The sequence below is a fragment of the Rhineura floridana genome, chromosome 11 (assembly GCF_030035675.1).
Source record: "Rhineura floridana isolate rRhiFlo1 chromosome 11, rRhiFlo1.hap2, whole genome shotgun sequence".
In the NCBI taxonomy this organism is placed as follows: domain Eukaryota; kingdom Metazoa; phylum Chordata; class Lepidosauria; order Squamata; family Rhineuridae; genus Rhineura; species Rhineura floridana.
In genome coordinates, this window is record NC_084490.1 from 25,215,451 (window position 1) to 25,234,571 (window position 19,121).

At 42.8% G+C, this 19,121-nt stretch overlaps 1 protein-coding gene across 1 annotated transcript; it reads left to right on the forward strand.

Annotated features, from left to right (window-relative positions):
- Positions 1-734: 734 nt before the first annotated feature.
- Positions 735-14,440, forward strand: LOC133367568 (vomeronasal type-2 receptor 26-like). The gene is made up of 5 exons (XM_061591663.1): positions 735-1,571; positions 7,031-7,252; positions 7,620-7,746; positions 10,260-11,121; positions 14,338-14,440. Exons 1-5 carry the CDS (start codon positions 735-737, stop codon positions 14,438-14,440), a joined length of 2,151 nt encoding a protein of 716 aa, XP_061447647.1.
- The last annotated feature ends 4,681 nt before the right edge of the window (positions 14,441-19,121 follow it).

A 19,121-nucleotide genomic window follows, 5' to 3' on the forward strand; every position in this document is an offset into this window, starting at 1 on the left:
TCCCTAAGAGAAGACCCAACCCCTTCAAAACCTTAAAAAACCATGGCACACAAAAAAGTGTTCAGAAGCATTAAGAGAACTCTGGAATGGACCACAAGTGACACTTTTGCTTGGGCACCCCATCTCCATTTTGAAAAATCTTTGTGCTAGAATAATTTAAAAATGTAAGAGTTTCTGTTCTCAGTGGTCATCCAGATGTCTACGAGAAGCCCTGATGCAGTCCATGAGTGTAGCAGCTCTCTCTCTCACTCATAATCCCCAGCAACTGGTATTTAGAGAAATAGATTCCGATCTATGGCAACCCTATGAGTAGGGTTTTCATGGTAAACAGTATTCAGAGGGGATGTGCCATTGCCTTGCTCTGAGGGTTTGAGGCAGTGACTGGCCCAAGGTCACCCAGTGAGCTTCATGGCTATGTGGGGATTTGATCCTGGTCCCACAGAGGAATATAGCCTCTAATAGTGAAGGCATTATTCAGCCAAAATAACATATGAAATGTAGCTGTGAGTGAATGAGAGTTATAATCTGAGTAGTCTCCAGACCAATTATCACCTCAGCCCTAATATGTAGCAGAGGGCTACATATATACTAATATGTAGCAGAATTGCAAGGATTGATGATATACTGTAAAGGAGACATGTTGCTTTGAATACTTGAAAGTGCTATAGAATGGTTTTTCTCTTCCATCTCCTCCTCACATCTCCCTTTAGTTAATATATAGCCCTCCACCAGTGATGAATGATAAAATACCAGGCCTTGAGTTCTATCAGATGGTTCCTAAGGAAGCCCTTCAATATGAGGGGATTCTCTCTTTGCTTTTGTATTTCAAGTGGACCTGGATTGGGATTGTTGTTATGGATACTGCCAATGGAGAAAGATTTGTGGAAATTGTTCTTCCATTGTTTTCCGAGAGTGGTGTCTGTGTTGCCTTCATAGAAAGAATCCCTACATTAACCTTTGTCACTGACATTAAAGACATGCTGGATCAGGGGGCAAAAATCCATGATAAGATCATAGATAGCAAAGCCAATGTAATGGTGGCCTATGGAGAATCTTATTCCTTGGCATTTTTTAGATTTTTTCCATATCTTTCACAACAAGAACACATGACAGATAAACCCAAAGGTAAAGTGTGGATAGGAACAGCACAACTGGAGCTCACATCATTTGTTTTTCAAAGGACTTGGGATACAGAAACATTCCGAGGTGCTGTATGCTTCAAAATTCAGTCCAATGATCTCCCACGTTTTCACCAATTCATTGAGAACCGAACCCCTTCCAGCACAACCAATGATGGTTTTATCCGGGACTTCTGGCAAAATGCATTTGGTTGTGTGTTTCCAAACCGAGTTCTGCAAAAGGTAGAAGGAAATGTTTGCACTGAGGAAGAAAAGCTGGAGAGCCTCTCAACAACTTTATTTGAAATAAGCATGACTGGCCACAGCTACAGCATCTACAATGCTGTCTATGCTGTGGCCCATGCGGTCCATGCCATGTCCACATCCAGACTCAAGTACAGAGCAACAGCAGACAGACATAGACTGAAATGTCACAATCAGAAGCCATGGCTGGTAATATTTAATATCTATATATGGTAGTGCACAATATTTTAGTTGAAAGAACTATTGTTGTTGCTGTTAAATTAAATTGTATATCGAGGGTGGCAAACATACAAGAGATAAAACATCTAGAAAACATGTAAACATTGCATTGCTTTTAATATTGTATGTGTGTGTGTGAGAGAGAGAATGTCCTCAATGGCAGAACAGGCGGAGGATAACAATGTGTATGTTACAATGGCTGTGAAGGTGGATGAAGGCTGCCACAGATAAAGGACTTCCAATCATTGTGGTATCCATGCCATTGGATCAAAGCCTTTTTCTGTCAAGATTGTGTGTTGATCATCGTGCACCGATCTCTCCACATAAAACAAATTCACGCACAGGCGTCTTCCAACCAAACCAAAACAAAAGCCCCATTGTGATCAGCCAATGGCATTGGGGGCAGGACTGTGAAATCTGGAAGCCCCTAGTCATGGACCGGCACATGGGTGGTGGATACAGACTCAGTTGTCCTGGCTCAAGGACAGAGGCTTTTGAGTAGTTGGACAGCTATATTCACAACTGAGCAGTCCTATTCAGGATCCACTCTGCTCACCCCGTATGGGGAGGGGGCTAGAAAAGGTGCCCTAAACATAGTCTGCTTCATCTCTCTCCCTGACTGGATCACCATTTCCAGTGGGGTCAACACTTAGCAGTCACAAAAGACAAATGAACTTTGGAACGTGGAATATACGGACATTGCTGGACAATACAGATAGTGAACATTCTGAACACAGGACTGCCATCATCGTGAGGGAGTTGAGATGTTTTAATATTGACATAGCAGCACTCAAAGAAACTTGAAAAGCAGGACAGGGACAACTGAAGGAAGAAAAAGGAGGTTACACCTTCTTCTGGAAAGGACTGCCTAAACAAGAATGACAAATATATGGAATAGGCTTTGCTATTAAAAATGATGTTGTGAAGCTCTTGTCAGAAGTTCCTACTGACATTAATGAACGACTCTCAACTCTCTGATTAAAACTCACCAAAAACCAGCAGGCAACTATTGTAAGTGCTTATGCACCAACATTAGATGCTGATGAAGACATGAAGGAAAATTTTTATACCCAGCTGGACACCATCTTATCAGAGATACCTAAGGAGGATAAAATTATCCTCCTGGGCGATTTCAATGCAAGAGTTCGGAGTGATTTTGATCTACGGCCAGAAACCATTGGGAAAGAAGGAGTTGGCAATAGCGACCTGAATGGAATTCTACTTCTGACTAAATGTGCAGAGCATCATCTTGTTATTACAAACACTCTTTCACCAAAAAGATAAATTTAAAACATCATGGAAGCACCCTCGGTTAAAGCACTGGCATCTCCTGGATTACGTAATTGTCCGTGCCAGAGATCGTCGTGATGTACTCCTCACTAGGGCCATGACGAGTGCCGATGACTGCTGGACAGATCACCGATTAATTCGATCCACTATGGCCATTAATATTGTTCCTCAATGTAGGCTCCAAGGAAGAAAGCCAAGGTGTAAAATGAACATCCAAGCCCTTCAAGATTCTATTAAGCAAGCTTGTTTTCAAACAACTCTCAAGAAACATTTACCTACGGAACTCCCTGAAAATGTTGAGGAACACTGGATTAAACAGAAGAATTCCATTATTGCAGCATGTGAACAAACTATTGGATACCAAACTCAGAAACATCAGGACTGGTTTGGTGAGAATGATAGTGAGATTGAACATATCATTGACAAGAAAAGGAAAGCCTTCCAGATATGGCAAAAAGATAATAACTGTGCTTCTAAGGGGAAAAAAATTATGCCAGTGCAAAGGCTGAGGTCCAAAGAAGAACTAGAGAACTTAAGAATGCCTGGTGGATAACGAAAGCTCAAGAAATCCAGCATTTTGTAGATGCTCATGATGCACGGGGCTTTTTCAATGCCACAAAGGCCATCTACGTACCAACAAATTATGGTACAAATCCCTTACGTTCGATAGATGGTACCAAACTTCTAAAGGACAAAGAGTCTATTGCTTACAGTATCTCCAAATTTGGATGAAGTCAGTAAAGCCATTAATCAAATGAAAAATAACAAAGCTAATGGACCTGATGGGATTCCTGCTGAAGTCTTTAAAGAAGGTGGGCCTGAATTTACACAACAACTTCATAAGCTCATTGAAAAAATCTGGATGAGGGAGGAGATCCCGGAAGACTTTAGGGATGCCATAATTATCACTCTTTTCAAGAAGGGTGATAGAACGGATTGTGGGAACTACCGAGGCACTTATCTTCTGGCTACCGCAGGTAAAATCCTTGCAAGGATCCTCGCAAATCACCTCCTACCTATCTCAGAAGACATCCCCCCTGAATCCCAAAATGGTTTCCGCCCTTCCAGGGGGACAGTGGACATGATCTTCACTGGATGACAGCTTCAAGAAAAATGCAGGGAGCAAAACCGACCTCTGTATATGGCGTTTATTGATCTGACTAAGGCCTTTGATACTGTAAATCAAACTGCTCTCTGGACCATCCTTCTGAAAATTGGATGCCCTGATAAATTTGTGAATATTTTGCGACTCCTCCATGACAACATGATGGTGACAATTTTGGATAACAATGGATCTCAAAGTGATCCATTCAAGGTGGGATCAGGCGTCAAACAGGGATGTATCATTGCTCCAACCTTATTTGCTATTTCCATTGCCATGATTCTACACCTTGTTGAAGGGAAACTTCCCACTGGCGTGGAAATCACATATCGAACAGATGAAAAACTTTTTAATCTCAGTAGGCTGAAAGCAAAAAGTAAGGTAATTACAACCTCTGTTGTAGAACTTCAATATGCCGATGATAATGTAGTCTCTGCACATTCAGAGGAAGATCTTCAAACTATCCTAAATGTCTTTGCAGAAGCATATGAAAAGCTTGGCCTCTCGCTTAACATCAAAAAAATCAAAGTGCTTCATCAGCAAGTGTGAACCAATCCCTCTGTACCACCATCAATTCAGCTTAATGGTGCGACACTGGAGAATGTCGATCACTTTTCTTATGTTGGCAGCCATCTCTCTGTAAAAGCTGACATCGACACTGAAATTCAACATCCTCTGAGCTCTGCGAGTGCCGCATTCTCCCAAATGAAGCGTAGAGTGTTCAAGGATCGGGATATTTGCAGGGAGACCAAAATGCTTATTTACAAAGCCATTGTACTACCAACCTTATATATACCCTGTCCTGGACGGGGTTACACTCCCCCTAAAGGACCGGGTTCGTAGTCTGGGAGTCTTTTTAGACTCTTCCCTCTCACTTGAGGCTCAAGTAGCCTCGGTGGTTAGGAATGCGTTTTACCAACTTCGGTTGGTAGCCCAGCTACGTCCCTATTTGAGTAAAGAGGACCTTACATCAGTGGTACATGCTCTGGTAACCTCACGTTTGGATTACTGTAATGCGCTTTACGTAGGGCTACCTTTGAAGACAGTTCGGAAGCTACAACTAGTGCAAAATGCGGCGGCCAGATTGCTGACAAGGACCAAGCGGTCCGAGCATATAACACCTGTTCTGGCCAGCTTGCACTGGTTGCCAATATGTTTCCGGGCTAGATTCAAAGTGTTGGTATTAACCTATAAAGCCTTATACGGTGCGGGACCACGATACCTTGCGGAACGCCTCTTCCGATATGAACCGGCCCGTGCACTACGTTCTGCTACGAAGGCCCTCCTCCGGGTTCCAACTCACAGGGAGGCCCGGAGGGTGATGACAAGATCTAGGGCCTTCTCAGTGGTGGCCCCCGAACTATGGAACAGTCTCCCTGAGGAAGTACGCCTGGCGCCGACTCTGCTCTCCTTCCGGCGCCAGGTCAAAACCTTCCTATTCTCTGAAGCATTTTAAGTTATACTGATTTAATTTTAAAAATGTTTACTGTGTTGGATTGTTGCTTGTATTTTAGTATTGTTTTGTTATTTATTGTATTTTTATGTTGTTTTATGTTCACCGCCCAGAGAGCTATTGCTAGTCGGGCGGTATATAAATTTAATAAATAAATAATATAAATAAATAAACCTTACTGTACGCCTGCGAAACATGGACCATCTATAAATGCCACTCCCAACTTCTTGAAAGATTCCACCAACGCTGCCTCCGGAAAATTGTGCAAATTACTTGGGAAGATAGGTGGACTAATGTTAGCGTATTGGAAGAAGCAAAGACCACATGTTGAAACAATGATCCTCCAACATCAACTTCACTGGACCGGCCATGTTGTTCAAATGCCTGATCACCGTCTTCCAAAGCAGCTACTTTACTCCCAACTTAAGGATAGAAAGCGGAATATCGGTGGACAGCAAAAGAGGTTTAAAGATGTTCTCAAAGCTAAACAAATGTAACATGAGCATTGAGAACTGGGAAGCCTTGGCCCATGAGCGTCCCAATTGGAGGTCGGCCATTATCAAAGGTGCTATGGACTTTGAAGAGGCACGAGTACAAGGCGAAAGGGACAAACGAGCTAAGCAGAAGGCACATCAAGCAAATCCTCATTGTGACCATCTTCCATCTGGAAACCTATGTCCTCACTGTGGGAAGCTGTGTGGATCCAAAACTGGCCTCCACAATCACTTACAGACCCACTGTTAAAGACCTTACTCTGGAAGACAATGTTACTCAGCCATGAGTGATCGCCAATGAAACGAGTTTGTGTGTGTGTGTGTGTGTGTGAGAGAGAGAGCGAGAGAGAGAGAGAGAGCGCTGTAGGGTGGGGATTTTTTCTGCACAATGTCCTGATATTTTATGTGAGGGTGGTAAATAAATAAATAAATATTATAGCAGTGAGGAACCTATGGGCCATGATAGGCTTGGCAGGACAAATTAGGCTTTGACCTAGACAAAACCATGTCACCTGCCCCACACCTGACATTGCATGTGGGTAAAGACATGGCTGCAAAGGAATAATCAGGAGTCTTAAAGTAACAATCAGGATCCTTAAAGCCTTTCTGTAGGTGCCAATCAGCTGACCTATGGATACAACAAGCCTCAATGGGATTGGCTAACTATAGAGTTCTGGATCAGGAACAATAATGCAGCTACTCCTTGTTCAAATCATCTCTGTGAAAGCCTGTCAGCATTGGGAGATGACAGGATCCAGCCTGCTGACCAGATCCAGTGCTGTTGTCGTATGAGTGTGCCCTGTGAGAGGTGAACTTCTTCCTTCCCCACCAGTATTTTTCAGGAAAAGCCTTTCAAAATAGGGTTTAATCTCAGAAGAGAAGATTTTATGGGCTTCTCAATGCTTGTCTCTCCACTGGAGAAGACTTGCAGAGTAACCCCTCTCCCTTTTTTTTAGAAGACTTAGCCTTATAAACTCAGAAGTAAGTTCTATTTGGTTCAATGGGACTCACACTTAGGTGTGTATTAGTCAGAGTATAAGAAAGAACCAGCAGTTTTCCAATCCTGTTTCCCTTTTCCTTTCTCATCTAGCTCCATCGTTTCCTGAGAATTGTCTCCTTTAACAACAGTGCTGGGGACAAGGTTTCCTTTGACCAGAATGGAGAGCTGGTAGCCGGATTTGATATTATCAACTGGGTTATTTCCTCAAACCAGACTAAAGTGAAAGTTGGGAAGATAGATCCTGAAGCTCCTCCGGACCAAACATTCACCATTAATGAGGATGCCATAATGTGGCACAGCTGGTTTAACCAGGTAAAATGCAACTTTCAGTAGTTTGGGAACTGATTGTTGATCCTAACAGAGCACTAAGGCACTGTCGTGATGAGATTCTTTCTTCTTCTTTTTCTTTTTTAAAAATTGTTAAACCAAAACAAACTGCAAATAATTGTTCCTGAGTTATTGAATGTAGCTTACAACCTGGAGAGAATTTGAAAATAAGTATTAGTTACACTGAGTACATGGTGAGCCTCAGACACATGGTACCAGCATTTCTAACACTGACACGGTAGTATAGGTAAAAGCCATTTTTAGTTGCTCCTATTTTGCCCCAGAAAAGCCCCATAACTTGAAGTATTTATTATTCTAAAGTTTTTCATTATCTCTTTCATGTATGGATTAGACACAGCCTAACTCTGTATGCACTGAGAGTTGCCAACCTGGTACTAGTAAGAAAGTGAAGGAGGGGGAGCCATTTTGCTGCTATGATTGCATCCCTTGCCCAGAAGGGAAGATTTCAGACCAAAGAGGTAAGGAATATATTATATAGGTTAGGTGTATTCAACTACCACAACCTGTTAGCACTTCCACTTTTGCAATGGGACTTCCCCCCTCTCCTCCCCCATATACATCCCACACCCTCCTCAACTCTGTTTCAGAGAGTTGGAGGAACCCCTAGAACAGATTTAGGGGGTACACGAGGTGAGAAGAGGAGGCAAATGTTATATGGTACAAGGAGAGACTTTGGACCATGTTGAATCCCACCCATTATTTCATACAGATTACATAAATTCCAGGCATGCATACATCAAGGTTATTTTTTCTTCAGTGTTTGAAATATGATAGCATATTTCAATAGGGATGGGCTGGCTTAAAACCTGAAGAAGATGAAATGTTATACGTGGGTTAATAATTTGCCCTTATCCATACCTAAAATGTGTTCTGAGTATGCTGAGTTAAATATGGTGGACAATGCTAGTGATATGTAAAGAGAAAATATGTTTCTAATAAAATTCCAGATGTTTCTAATAAAATTCCTTGACCAACTCTAATGGAAAGGCACTTCTGGGCACTTTTGAAGGAACCATTTCAATCAGTCTTAGTTTTGGCACAGAAAATGACCTGGTTGCCCTAAGTTGGATTACCATTCATTACCATTACTAAGTGGGTGAAAACCACTTAGCCCTGTGATGTTTATGCTACAGTGTCCTCCATAGTTATATTTCAACCCCAATGCTTTTTAACATCTTCATAGAGCTGCTGAAATAAGTGTCTAACACCAAACCCTTTACATATGAGTAGATGATTAGCGAGGTGTTCACATTATTCTGGATAGAGTTGCATCCCCATTAAAGGAACACATTTGCAGCCTGGGAGCACTGCTAGTTCTAGACACCTCTGTGGCTTGGATAATTTTCTAACAGTTAAGTCTGGAGTACCCTGAAATTTTCTTCCTTCCCTAGTGAAAGGTGAAGTATAAATTCATTAAATAAATTAATAAATAAAATAAGCAAGTATAGCTTGATGGAAGGAATATTGAACAAAAAGTCTGCAATGTTTTATTCTGGATCTAGCAGCTGTCATTCATGCCATAGTGTCAGTTACTGTTAGTTACTACCCCATGTGGTGAGCTGCGTAACTGCAGTTTCTCTGAAAAGAATTTTCTGGATCTAGACTGGCTACACCAATAACTAACCACTGGTGACTCCTCCTGGGCAGGAAGAAACATAAAATGGCTTACTGATTCAGTGGTGTTTTGTGTGAGCAACAAGGTCTATCTGAGCTCTGGCAAGTCTTGATTTTCACTCCTTGAAGGCATTTAACAACAAAAAATTATTATCCATTTTGTTTTTGTCTGCCAGACTGTAGCTTTGGGGGAGAAGAAAGCAAGCAAGAGAAGGGACTGAGGTGGTAGAAGTGGAGAGAAGTCAACCAAGAGCTGCTAGAACAAGTGAAGCTGTTAAGATTGTAATTCCATTGATTGACTATCGAGTTCATGATTTGTTTTTAATTTAGGGTAGTTTAATGTAGGGAGGACAGTGCTCAGTTGGATTCCATCACTACTTCACCCTTTTCCCATGCATAATTCCCTATGTGGAAGTAAAGACACACTTTTCATGTGTCTACTCCATTCTCCAATATATTCCATTCCACTCCACCACTTATTTACTTCCCAACAGTTTACTTCCATGCCCGTTAGGGATGAGATCTGTTGGTGCCAGTTCACAAGCATCCCATCAACTGAACAGGCTGGCATAGATTTGAATTCATTCTGTTTCCACTAACTGCTGCTTTTAATGATCCAGAAAAATCTGAGCTCAGAAAAAATATTGATATTAATATTTTAAAGGAATGTTGGGAAATTGATATTTCCCTTACAAATATCAATATTTTAAAGGAAATATGAATATTTTAAAAGGAAATATTGACAAATAATCAGTCTTATAATCCATAAGTGGATTTTTTTTAAAGTCTGTTATCAAAAACATGTGTGGAAATTCGCTACATTAAAATCTGATCCTTAGCAATAGAGAATAAGCAAATTAATGGAAAATCCAGTACCAGATCTGAATTGGATGGAATTCTGGTACATCCCTAATGCCCACTGGACACATTCAATCTTCAGAGGATTGTTTTGAGGATTATCTACTTATTGGGTTTTTTCTCCTTCAGGGCTGCACAACCAGCCTTGCTACGTGTGTGTGTGTGTGTGTGTGTGAGTGAGTGAGTGAGTGAGTGAGTGATAAGACTAGAATAAACCTGGAATATGGATCTTTGATTTATTTAATTTACTTTAAATTCAAATTGAAAAAAAAATAGTCAAATCAAATGCCCCCATTCCATCACAGCTGTGGAATGAGAATGCGGAGTTCAGTACTGTGCAAAAGTATTGGTTTGCTTATCATGATTAACTGATATTTTAAAAATAAGGCATAAGCAAATAGATACATAATGTACTTGTATCTGCAAAAGGGACAGATATGACATTCTCATGTATACATGGCATGTATCTGAAAATCAGATGACATATTTTCTTTTTCAGACATGAGTGACTGTTATAAATGCACAGATGGAAATTATCCAAACAAACACCAGGATTTATGTATTCCCAAGGATGTGAATTTTTTGAGCTTTGAAGATCCTTTGGGTTTCAGTTTAGCTTCCTTTTCTCTTTTCTTTGCTTTGACCACAGCTCTGATACTAGGAATGTTTGTGAAATACAAGGATACTCCCATAGTCAAAGCCAACAACCGGGACCTCACCTACACTCTGCTCATCTCCCTCCTGCTCTGCTTTCTTTGTACAATGCTATTTATTGGCCAACCTGATAAGGTGACATGTCTCCTTCAACAGACAGCTTTTGGCATCATCTTCTCACTGGCTGTTTCTTGTGTGTTGGCTAAAACCATCACAGTGGTTCTGGCATTCATGGCCACCAAACCAGGATCCAGGATGAGGAAATGGGTGGGGAAAAGGCTGGCCAATTCCATTGTTCTTTTCTGCATGTTTATTCAAACAACCATTTGTACTTTATGGTTAGCAACTTTCCCCCCATTCCCAGATGGTGACATGCACTCAGTGATTGAAAAAATTGTACTGGAATGTAACAAGGGTTCTGTGGTTATGTTCTGCTCGGTTTTGGGCTACATGGGCCTCCTGGCTATTATCAGTTTCACTGTGGCTTTCCTTGCCAGGAAGTTACCTGATACTTTCAATGAAGCCAAGTTCATCACTTTCAGCATGTTGGTCTTTTGCAGTGTTTGGTTGTCCTTTATTCCATCCTACCTGAGCACAAAGGGAAAATACATGGTAGCTGTGGAGATCTTTTCTATCTTGGCCTCCAGCAGTGGCTTGCTCAGCTGTATCTTTTTTCCAAAATGTTATATTATTTTGTTAAGGCCTGAACTGAATAACAGAGATCAAATAATAAGAAAAAAGCTTTGAGGAATGTATATGTTGGTGTCTGTGCCGTATCTCAATTCAGCAGTGAGTGTACATAACACTATATTTTTTCTGAGAGTTTTCTTCCAGCAGCTGTCCTTGACAAATCTCTTTTGATACTATTCACTTCATCCTTAGAAAATTGTTTGGGACAATGAGTCATCCCCCCCTCCCAAAAGACTTTTCCTCATGTGTGCACACTTCTTGAATTTCATAAATTAGATTTGCCACCCCACAAGGAAGACTCATGACACAAGATTGGAATAATGTTATATTTATTAAATATAACATGCTAAATCCAAAACCAGACAGCCAAATTCAAATATAAGTACTTCGGGCAGGTGAGGCTAAACCTAACTACGTGGGACTACACGCCCACCTTCTTAAGGCATCTATTCACCTCATTGCATAACTCCACAGTCAAGGATGCGGGTGAAATTCCCCGTCCTTGCTTCTGGAGCCAGGTGCGTGGTTCCAACCTCCACACCATGGCCCCGCCGTACAGGCGTTCACCATGATGCGCAAGCCAGTCCCACAAGGACACCATCCAGATCACCACCACACATGAAGCCCTGATGGTCCCTGGGGAGTGCCCCTTTCTCAGGATGCCTTAACCACCTAAATATAATCCCCATATACCTCACCTGCCCGAATTCTATGCCACAAGAGGGGATCAGCTTAAGCTTGTTCCCCTCAACCCAATGAAGATAACAAATCCCGTAAACCCTTCATAAGATCCTCCAAAAACAAATCACACCCCTGCTCCGAAAGATGAACCCCATCACCCCGGAACAAATATGGGGCATGGAACTTAATTCTATTATGGGGAATGAATGCCCCACCAAGCGACAGAACTAATGCCCTGATTTTCCTGTTAACCCATTTCCTAGACCTATCGATCCGATTGGGATGAACAGCACCCCTCCACACCCTTCTGACTAGCATGTCTGACCAAACAATTATAAGTTGGGGGTACGAGCTAATAAGCCACTTGAGATCGCGCGTAACCTTGAGCAGCAAGTCCAATCCTGGACGCTGCACCAAATCATTTTCCCCCAAATGAATCAACAAGATATGTGGCCGATCGGCCGCCGACATAATCTGACACACAGAAGGTAAAAACGCATCCCATAGCATGCCCCTACGGGCTACCCAATGGACCGTAGCTGTGGCAGAAAGCTGCAGCTGAGTTCCGGGAGCAGACGAAGATGCCCACCGATGAGCCCAGAACAAAATTGAGTGGCCACACAAGACGATCCTCACAGGAATAGGAAGGCTTAGCAAACCTAAGGAAACAAAAACAAAATTCCTATTATTAAAATCTGACATAGGATTTAAATGCATCGGAACGCCATCGTCCAATCGCCTGTATATCACTGATGCACATGTCCACGAGGGCTGCGGCTGTCGCCGCGCCAATCCGGAAGGAATGCAGCCCATAGACTCCAGCTTCGCGACCACTGGCCAACAAGGCCCGCCGAACAACGGCCCAAAATTGAAATTGAGTCAGGGCAGAACCATCAGCATGTATGAACAAATAACGCTGGCCTGCTGGCCGAAGAGACAGAAATTGACGTATTGCAGCCACAGGGCATAATTCTGAGACCTGGCAGCTGCGTAAAAACACAAGACAGCCACGGCCTTTTTGATCGGTCTTAGAGACACGCAGGGAAAACCTCACCATATCTGCACCTAATGTGCAATCGCCAAAGCATAAGGCTCTATAGGTCACATCGCGCTTGGAGGGGGCCAATACTTCGCTAGGGCGAAAAGCACCGTAAAACATCGTCAGAGTTACTGCGGCGAACAGGTGCGACTCATACACAGATGAGCATAATGAATGAAACAATGCCAGGATCTGGAGGAGTACATCGGGCGTGATTGGCCTCCTCCGGTCAGCGGGCCTGGGAGCGGAACGCGACCAACCCTCAAGGACCTTTCTGACCCTAAAATCTACAGAATGACCCGGCAGCCCCCGAGCCTTAGATATAAAGGCAAGCGCCAAGAGGTGGCCGGCAATAGTGGAAACAGCATTATTTTGCCCTTTTAGAAATATCATAAACTGCAATAGATGATCCACAGGTATAGGCCACGCCAAAGGCAACTCCTTGCTGATGCGAAAAGTCTGGAACTTAGTGAATGAACGCTCATACGCATGTCGAGTACTGGGAGCAAGTGCAGCGGCAATTGCAACGCCAACTTCTAGTTGCCAAGGTTCCACAGGAAAGGTGGGATTGGTATAGGATCCAGTACCGCTCCAGGTGCAAGTTGCCAAAAACGCGCCATCTGAAAGCGGGAAAGGGCATCAGCAACGGAGTTACGTAAACCTGGAACATGCTTAGCTAGAAATAAAATATTAAATAGCAGACATTGCAAGACAAAAGCCCGCACCAAGCGCATAACACGAGTAGACCTAGAAGTTTGGGCATTAATCACGCAAACTGTGGACCAATTATCGCACCAGAAGCGCACAGTTCGATTTTGAAATGCCAATGGCCAGAGATGCACCGCAACAACTATTGGAAAAAATTCCAAGAATGTCAAATCGAAAATAATTCAGTTAGCACGCCAACTGGAAGGCCATTTCTCAGCGCACCACTGGGATCTAAATATTACTCTGAAACCGATGCTGCCGGCAGTATCAGAATGCACCTGCAATTCCGCTTCCAGCAGTAATTCGTCCCGCCAGAAGGACAGGCCATTGAACTCCTGCAGGAATTCAAGCCACATGTGCAAATCCGCTCTCATACCTGCTGTAATCCTAACGAAATGAAAGCGAGAGCGAACTCCCTTCATGGCATCACATAAATGCCTAAGGAATGCACGACCGGGGGAAATGACTTTAGAAGCAAAAACTAAATGACCCACGAGCTCCTGCAGCCGAGCCAGTGATAGTTTTTTAAGTCCAATAATGTTGTTAAGCAGTTGTCGCAGTACAACCAACTTATCCAGTGGCAAATGGGAAGACTGTGCTACCGTATCCAACTGGATCCCTAAGAAAATTAGAGTAGGGCCCTCAGACTTTTCAGGAGCTAGCGGGACACCCAATTCGTCAGTTAAAGCGGTAAAGGATTGCATCAAATGAAGGCAGTGAGAAGACTCAGCTGGCCCAACAAATAAAAAATCATCAAGATAATGAGCAGAGAAGGAGGAGGAGGCTCTCCTGCGCAGTGCCCATTCAAGAAACGTGCTGAATGCTTCAAAAGCAGCACAAGAAACAGAACAACCCATAGGCATGGCCCTATCTACGTAAAATTGACCCTGAAATTTAAAACCCAGTAAATCTACATCATCCGGATGCACAGGCAGGAGGCGAAAAGCAGATTTTATATCACACTTTGCCATTAAGGCGCCCCTGCCAGCTCTCCTAACTACTCTTACTGCCTCATCAAAAGAAGTATACTTAACTGATGCATGTAAGGGCAAAATGCCATCATTAACAGATGCACCTTTCGGATACGATAAATTATGAATAAGTCGGTATTCACCAACTTGTTTCTTAGGCACAATACCTAACGGAGAAATCCGCAAATTTTCCACAGGAGGACATGGAAAGGGACCTGATATACGGTCGGCAATGATCTCCTTATGAAGCTTAGCTAACACTACATGCGCCAAGTTACGAATAGGGGGCTGATTAACTGAAGTAGCGATCCTAGGACCGTGAAAAGGGATACGAAAACCAAACGTAAAACCCGGAAGTATGAAACCAGCAGCCTGCCTATTGGGGTAACATGCTAACAGCTCAGCCAAAGGAGCCAGCTTGATTGGGCTACTGGCTTTGCGACGTACTGCCGCTGTTGCCAGAACCCTGTTTTTGCTGTTGGCGCTCCCCTGTGCTCTGACGAGGCGTACGTGCCCGCTGGCATGAGGAACTGGGGTGGTTGCCACCACACAGTGCACAGGCGTGTCTAAACCTACAGGGGCGTCTAAGGCATTTGCCAGTACTATTGAATGTCCAGCAGACTTGCTGGGATTGAACCCAGTGCCCGCCTTGGCTAGAACCAGAGGCGGAAATCTGCACTCGTGCTAGCCAATACCCGCTATCAGCCCTATCGCCCAGAGTGGGCCTGGCTGGGGTCATGGATCGCAGCCAAAGACCAGGGTGCTTGATATCCCAACGAAGGGTGGGATCCAATGCCTCCCTCTGTCTGAAATTCTCATCGTACTGGAGCCAAGCTGTACCTGAGAATTCGCGGAAGGCACGGTGAACAATGTCCTGATATTTTATCATGGACAAAGCCCGAGACGGGTAAGCCTGAGTCATTACGCCCATATAAATGGTATAGGCGTTCAACCAATTAGGCCACACCCGATCCACTTTCTGTTTAATAGCAGCCTCACGCTCCTTGCCCTCGTGCCCTTCCTTAGGTTTTGTTTCATTTTCTCAAAACAAGAGAGAAAACAGGTCTATGTACTCTCCTCGCCAAATTTTCTCTTTGGTACCTAACAATAAATGGTCCCCAAGAGGAAGCAAGGTATCTTCCTGTGGGTAAATACCTTGAGGTAGGGGCAAATGACCAGGCGCTAAAGAAGAGGAATCAGAAGTCGGCTGCCAAGGGGACACTGCAGCAGCAGGCCAAGGGAGCTGTGGGTGCTGAGGCACCAACACCTCCCCCATGAACACCACTGGGCGCCCAGGATCACTATGAAAGGCACTAGAAGCAGGTCCATGTATAGTATGTGGGTGTAGTTGTTGCTCACCTGTATGAGCTGCAGGAGAAGCTACGACCTGCGGCGTGGTGAACCCAGGAGCCCTAGGAGTGAACGTGGTGAAGGCTGAATGAAAAGGAGGCTGAACTTGCTGGCGCTCAGTTGCAGGTGAATCAAGAGCCGTGGGAAGCACTGCAGGCAGACCAACCTGAGGCGTATGCCCTGTAGGCTCTTCAATGGGCGTAACAGCTTCCAGCACACCAACCCTAGAAACTAAATCAGCAAGAATACGAGATTTAGTCATTTTGGAAGCCAACCTAGCAGATTTTTTACCTACAGGTCTGGAACTGGGACCCGCTTCGCCATCCATAGGCTGCCTGCGTTCTTTTTCCAGCGCCTCGATTCTAGCCACCAAGGCACGGATGGTCCCCAAATCCTCTTCTTCATCAGAAGATTGAATCTGCAATGGTGGAGGGCATTTTTCAGCCTGCTTCACAACCTTAACCCCTTTCTTCTGTTGCACCTTCCTGGGTGGCATGGTGAAAACCAGAAAAATAATTACACAGTCAATAAATATGAAAACACCACCAATTTTCTGAAGCAATAAATTTGTAGTAACTGACACACTCAAAATGCCAGATAGAATTAAACCAAATTAAAAATATTCAATTTATTGTATTTGATTTATTTATATTTAAATTTATGAATTATTATTTTAAATTAATTATTAAATTAATACTATTAATTTATAAACAGTTGTGGGGGGATAAGGAAAAAGGTAAGGTGGAAGTGGGTCAGAATTCAAACAATTCAAATTAAGTGCAACAAGCAGGTAAATATATTCAAAACCAATCCAATACAGAACAATCAATATAGTAAGAAAAACTACTACATATGAACGTATAAACTGTTTAGGGGTGGGGGTGGGGGGTGGGGGATCGAACAAACGAACGCTGGGGCAGGTAGAATAAACAAATTCACCACTAACATGGGAACATATACACCACTGATTGAAAATCCAAACACCAAACTCAAAAGGCAAGTGAATAAAACAAGGCTTATATTCAAGGTAAAAACAAACGGGAATAAAGCGCCGGCTAAAAAGCTGCCCGGGGGCGGGGGAGAACGCCCGCCGCCCAGCTGATCAGCGGGGAACACAACAAGGGAATGATAAGACTAAAACAATACAGGGAAGGTAACCAATCAATAAAAAACTTAGAATAGAGCAAACTGTAACAGCGATACGCCAACGGAGCCGCAGGAAGGTAGATACAACCGCATGTGCCGCGAGGCGAAAAAGGCAAGCGCGGGAAGGAAAGGAGCAGCCTTATATAAGGTGCTCAAATGCCCTTCCCTATTGGGTAAGCGATCTCACGTGGCTTCAAACGTACATAATTCAAACCCTCACAAGTCCTCTCTATAATAATCGCGGCGGCAAATACGTCCCCTTTTAATAGGAACAACATTGTTTTAATTTTGAAAATATTTTGTTTATCACATTTATATGCTACACAGTAACAATGTTTTCTATTTAAGGTTTAGAATACCTCCCTAGTGTTTGCTGATGCTAATACACATATGAATGTGTCTGTATCTCATCTTCAGAATGTATTATCTTAAGTATCGGGGTAATGCTTTGAGAGAATGCAACCATCCTATCACATCTAATAATATTAGATTTAATAGTGTTAGCGTTTTTCATGCTGTCCTATAGTTCTGTGTTACTCCTTATCAGGGAGTACAATCCTGTGTGCTTCACTGGAGGATATAAAACTAATGCCAAAATTGATGCCACACTTTACAGAAAATTATGAGGTTCCAGATTTTCCAGACGGGAATTTGATTAATCAGACAGTGAAAAGAGGCATTGCTGAAGCCATCAAGGCTTATTATTTATTATGAAATCACATATTACCTACTTTTGTTTGAGATTCTTTTTCATATGGTGTGAAAAAAGCATCCATTCACCTGATGTTAGATACCCATCAAAAAAACTCTGATCTGTATGCCTATCTTTATTAAATGAGGGGAAATGTGAGTCATTTTAAGGAGGGCCTTGCCTGCTGAGTTCCACAAGAGCAAGACTGAGACTGACTAAGGAGAAGGCTCATAGTTTGTCATTCTACTCTATCCTTATGCTGGCTCAACACCAGTGAGGCATTTAGCTCTACAGTAAGTCTGAATGTCATGAGAGTTCCAAATTAATCATTCCTGATTTAGAAATATAACATAATTAACAAGAGAAAAAATTATTTCACCAATTGTTGAGTTTTTCACCAGCAAGCATTCTACAATATAACAACAACAACACAAGGCATCTGGGGTTACTATGGAACCTGAGATGCTTGATGGTTATAAACCCAGCTGGGTGTTATAGAGTTGCAGCTGGAAAGAAGGGATAAGTGGAATGGTTAAGCATCCAGCGCACCATTTGTTTGCTTCAAATTACATCCTCCCAACACCACATAGAGAAGATGTGTAGGCTATGGCTATTGAGCTCAAATTCCTACCTCAATAATCGGTGTGAGTCCATGAGAGTACCTTTTTGTGGCGAAGAGGTATCTTAACCCTAACCCTGAACCTTACCCTACATATGCATTGAAATATAAATAATCAACCCATTTCTCCTCAAAAATCAGTACATTCCCTCACCTCACACTATCAAGATTATTCACTGATTTCTGCATGGCTCCTCAAGGTCTATGAAATGGGTGGATTGTTTTCAAAAGTGTGTTTTTAGTATATCATCAATTGCAAGGAAGCTAGGAAACACCTGTACATGAACCACAAGTCATTAGTAATAGCACCACTCTCACCCCTACCGCACTTGAGGAGGCCTCAGTCTCCAACTGTTTGTACCAATCCTAACAAGAAACAAACATGGGTTAATTCGCAGGAGGATTCCCATCACAATGCAATGCCCCCCCCAATGCTTCATAATAAGCCAACATAGATCCAGGACAAAATGAGGAAACTTGTTTCCTAGGTGGGTTTCAGCCTGAAGACCAAGGAAAGGTGTGGGTGTATGGATTGTAAATTGTAAACATCAACTTGTGATGTGACATCCTACATTGTTGCACCAATAATTCTTGTCTCAAATCAGTAGGGGTTTTTTTAATCTCTGCATAATGAACACCTGCATATGGACATCTGGTCTGTTTATCACTGATTCTTCATGCTCTCAGTCTCATGTAACACTCTGAGCTGAAGAATAATTCTCTGGCTTCATGGTACTCAATTTTTAGCATATAATAAATTTAGCATGTGGGATAAATTTGTATACCAAACAAGGGAATTACAAATTGTAGTG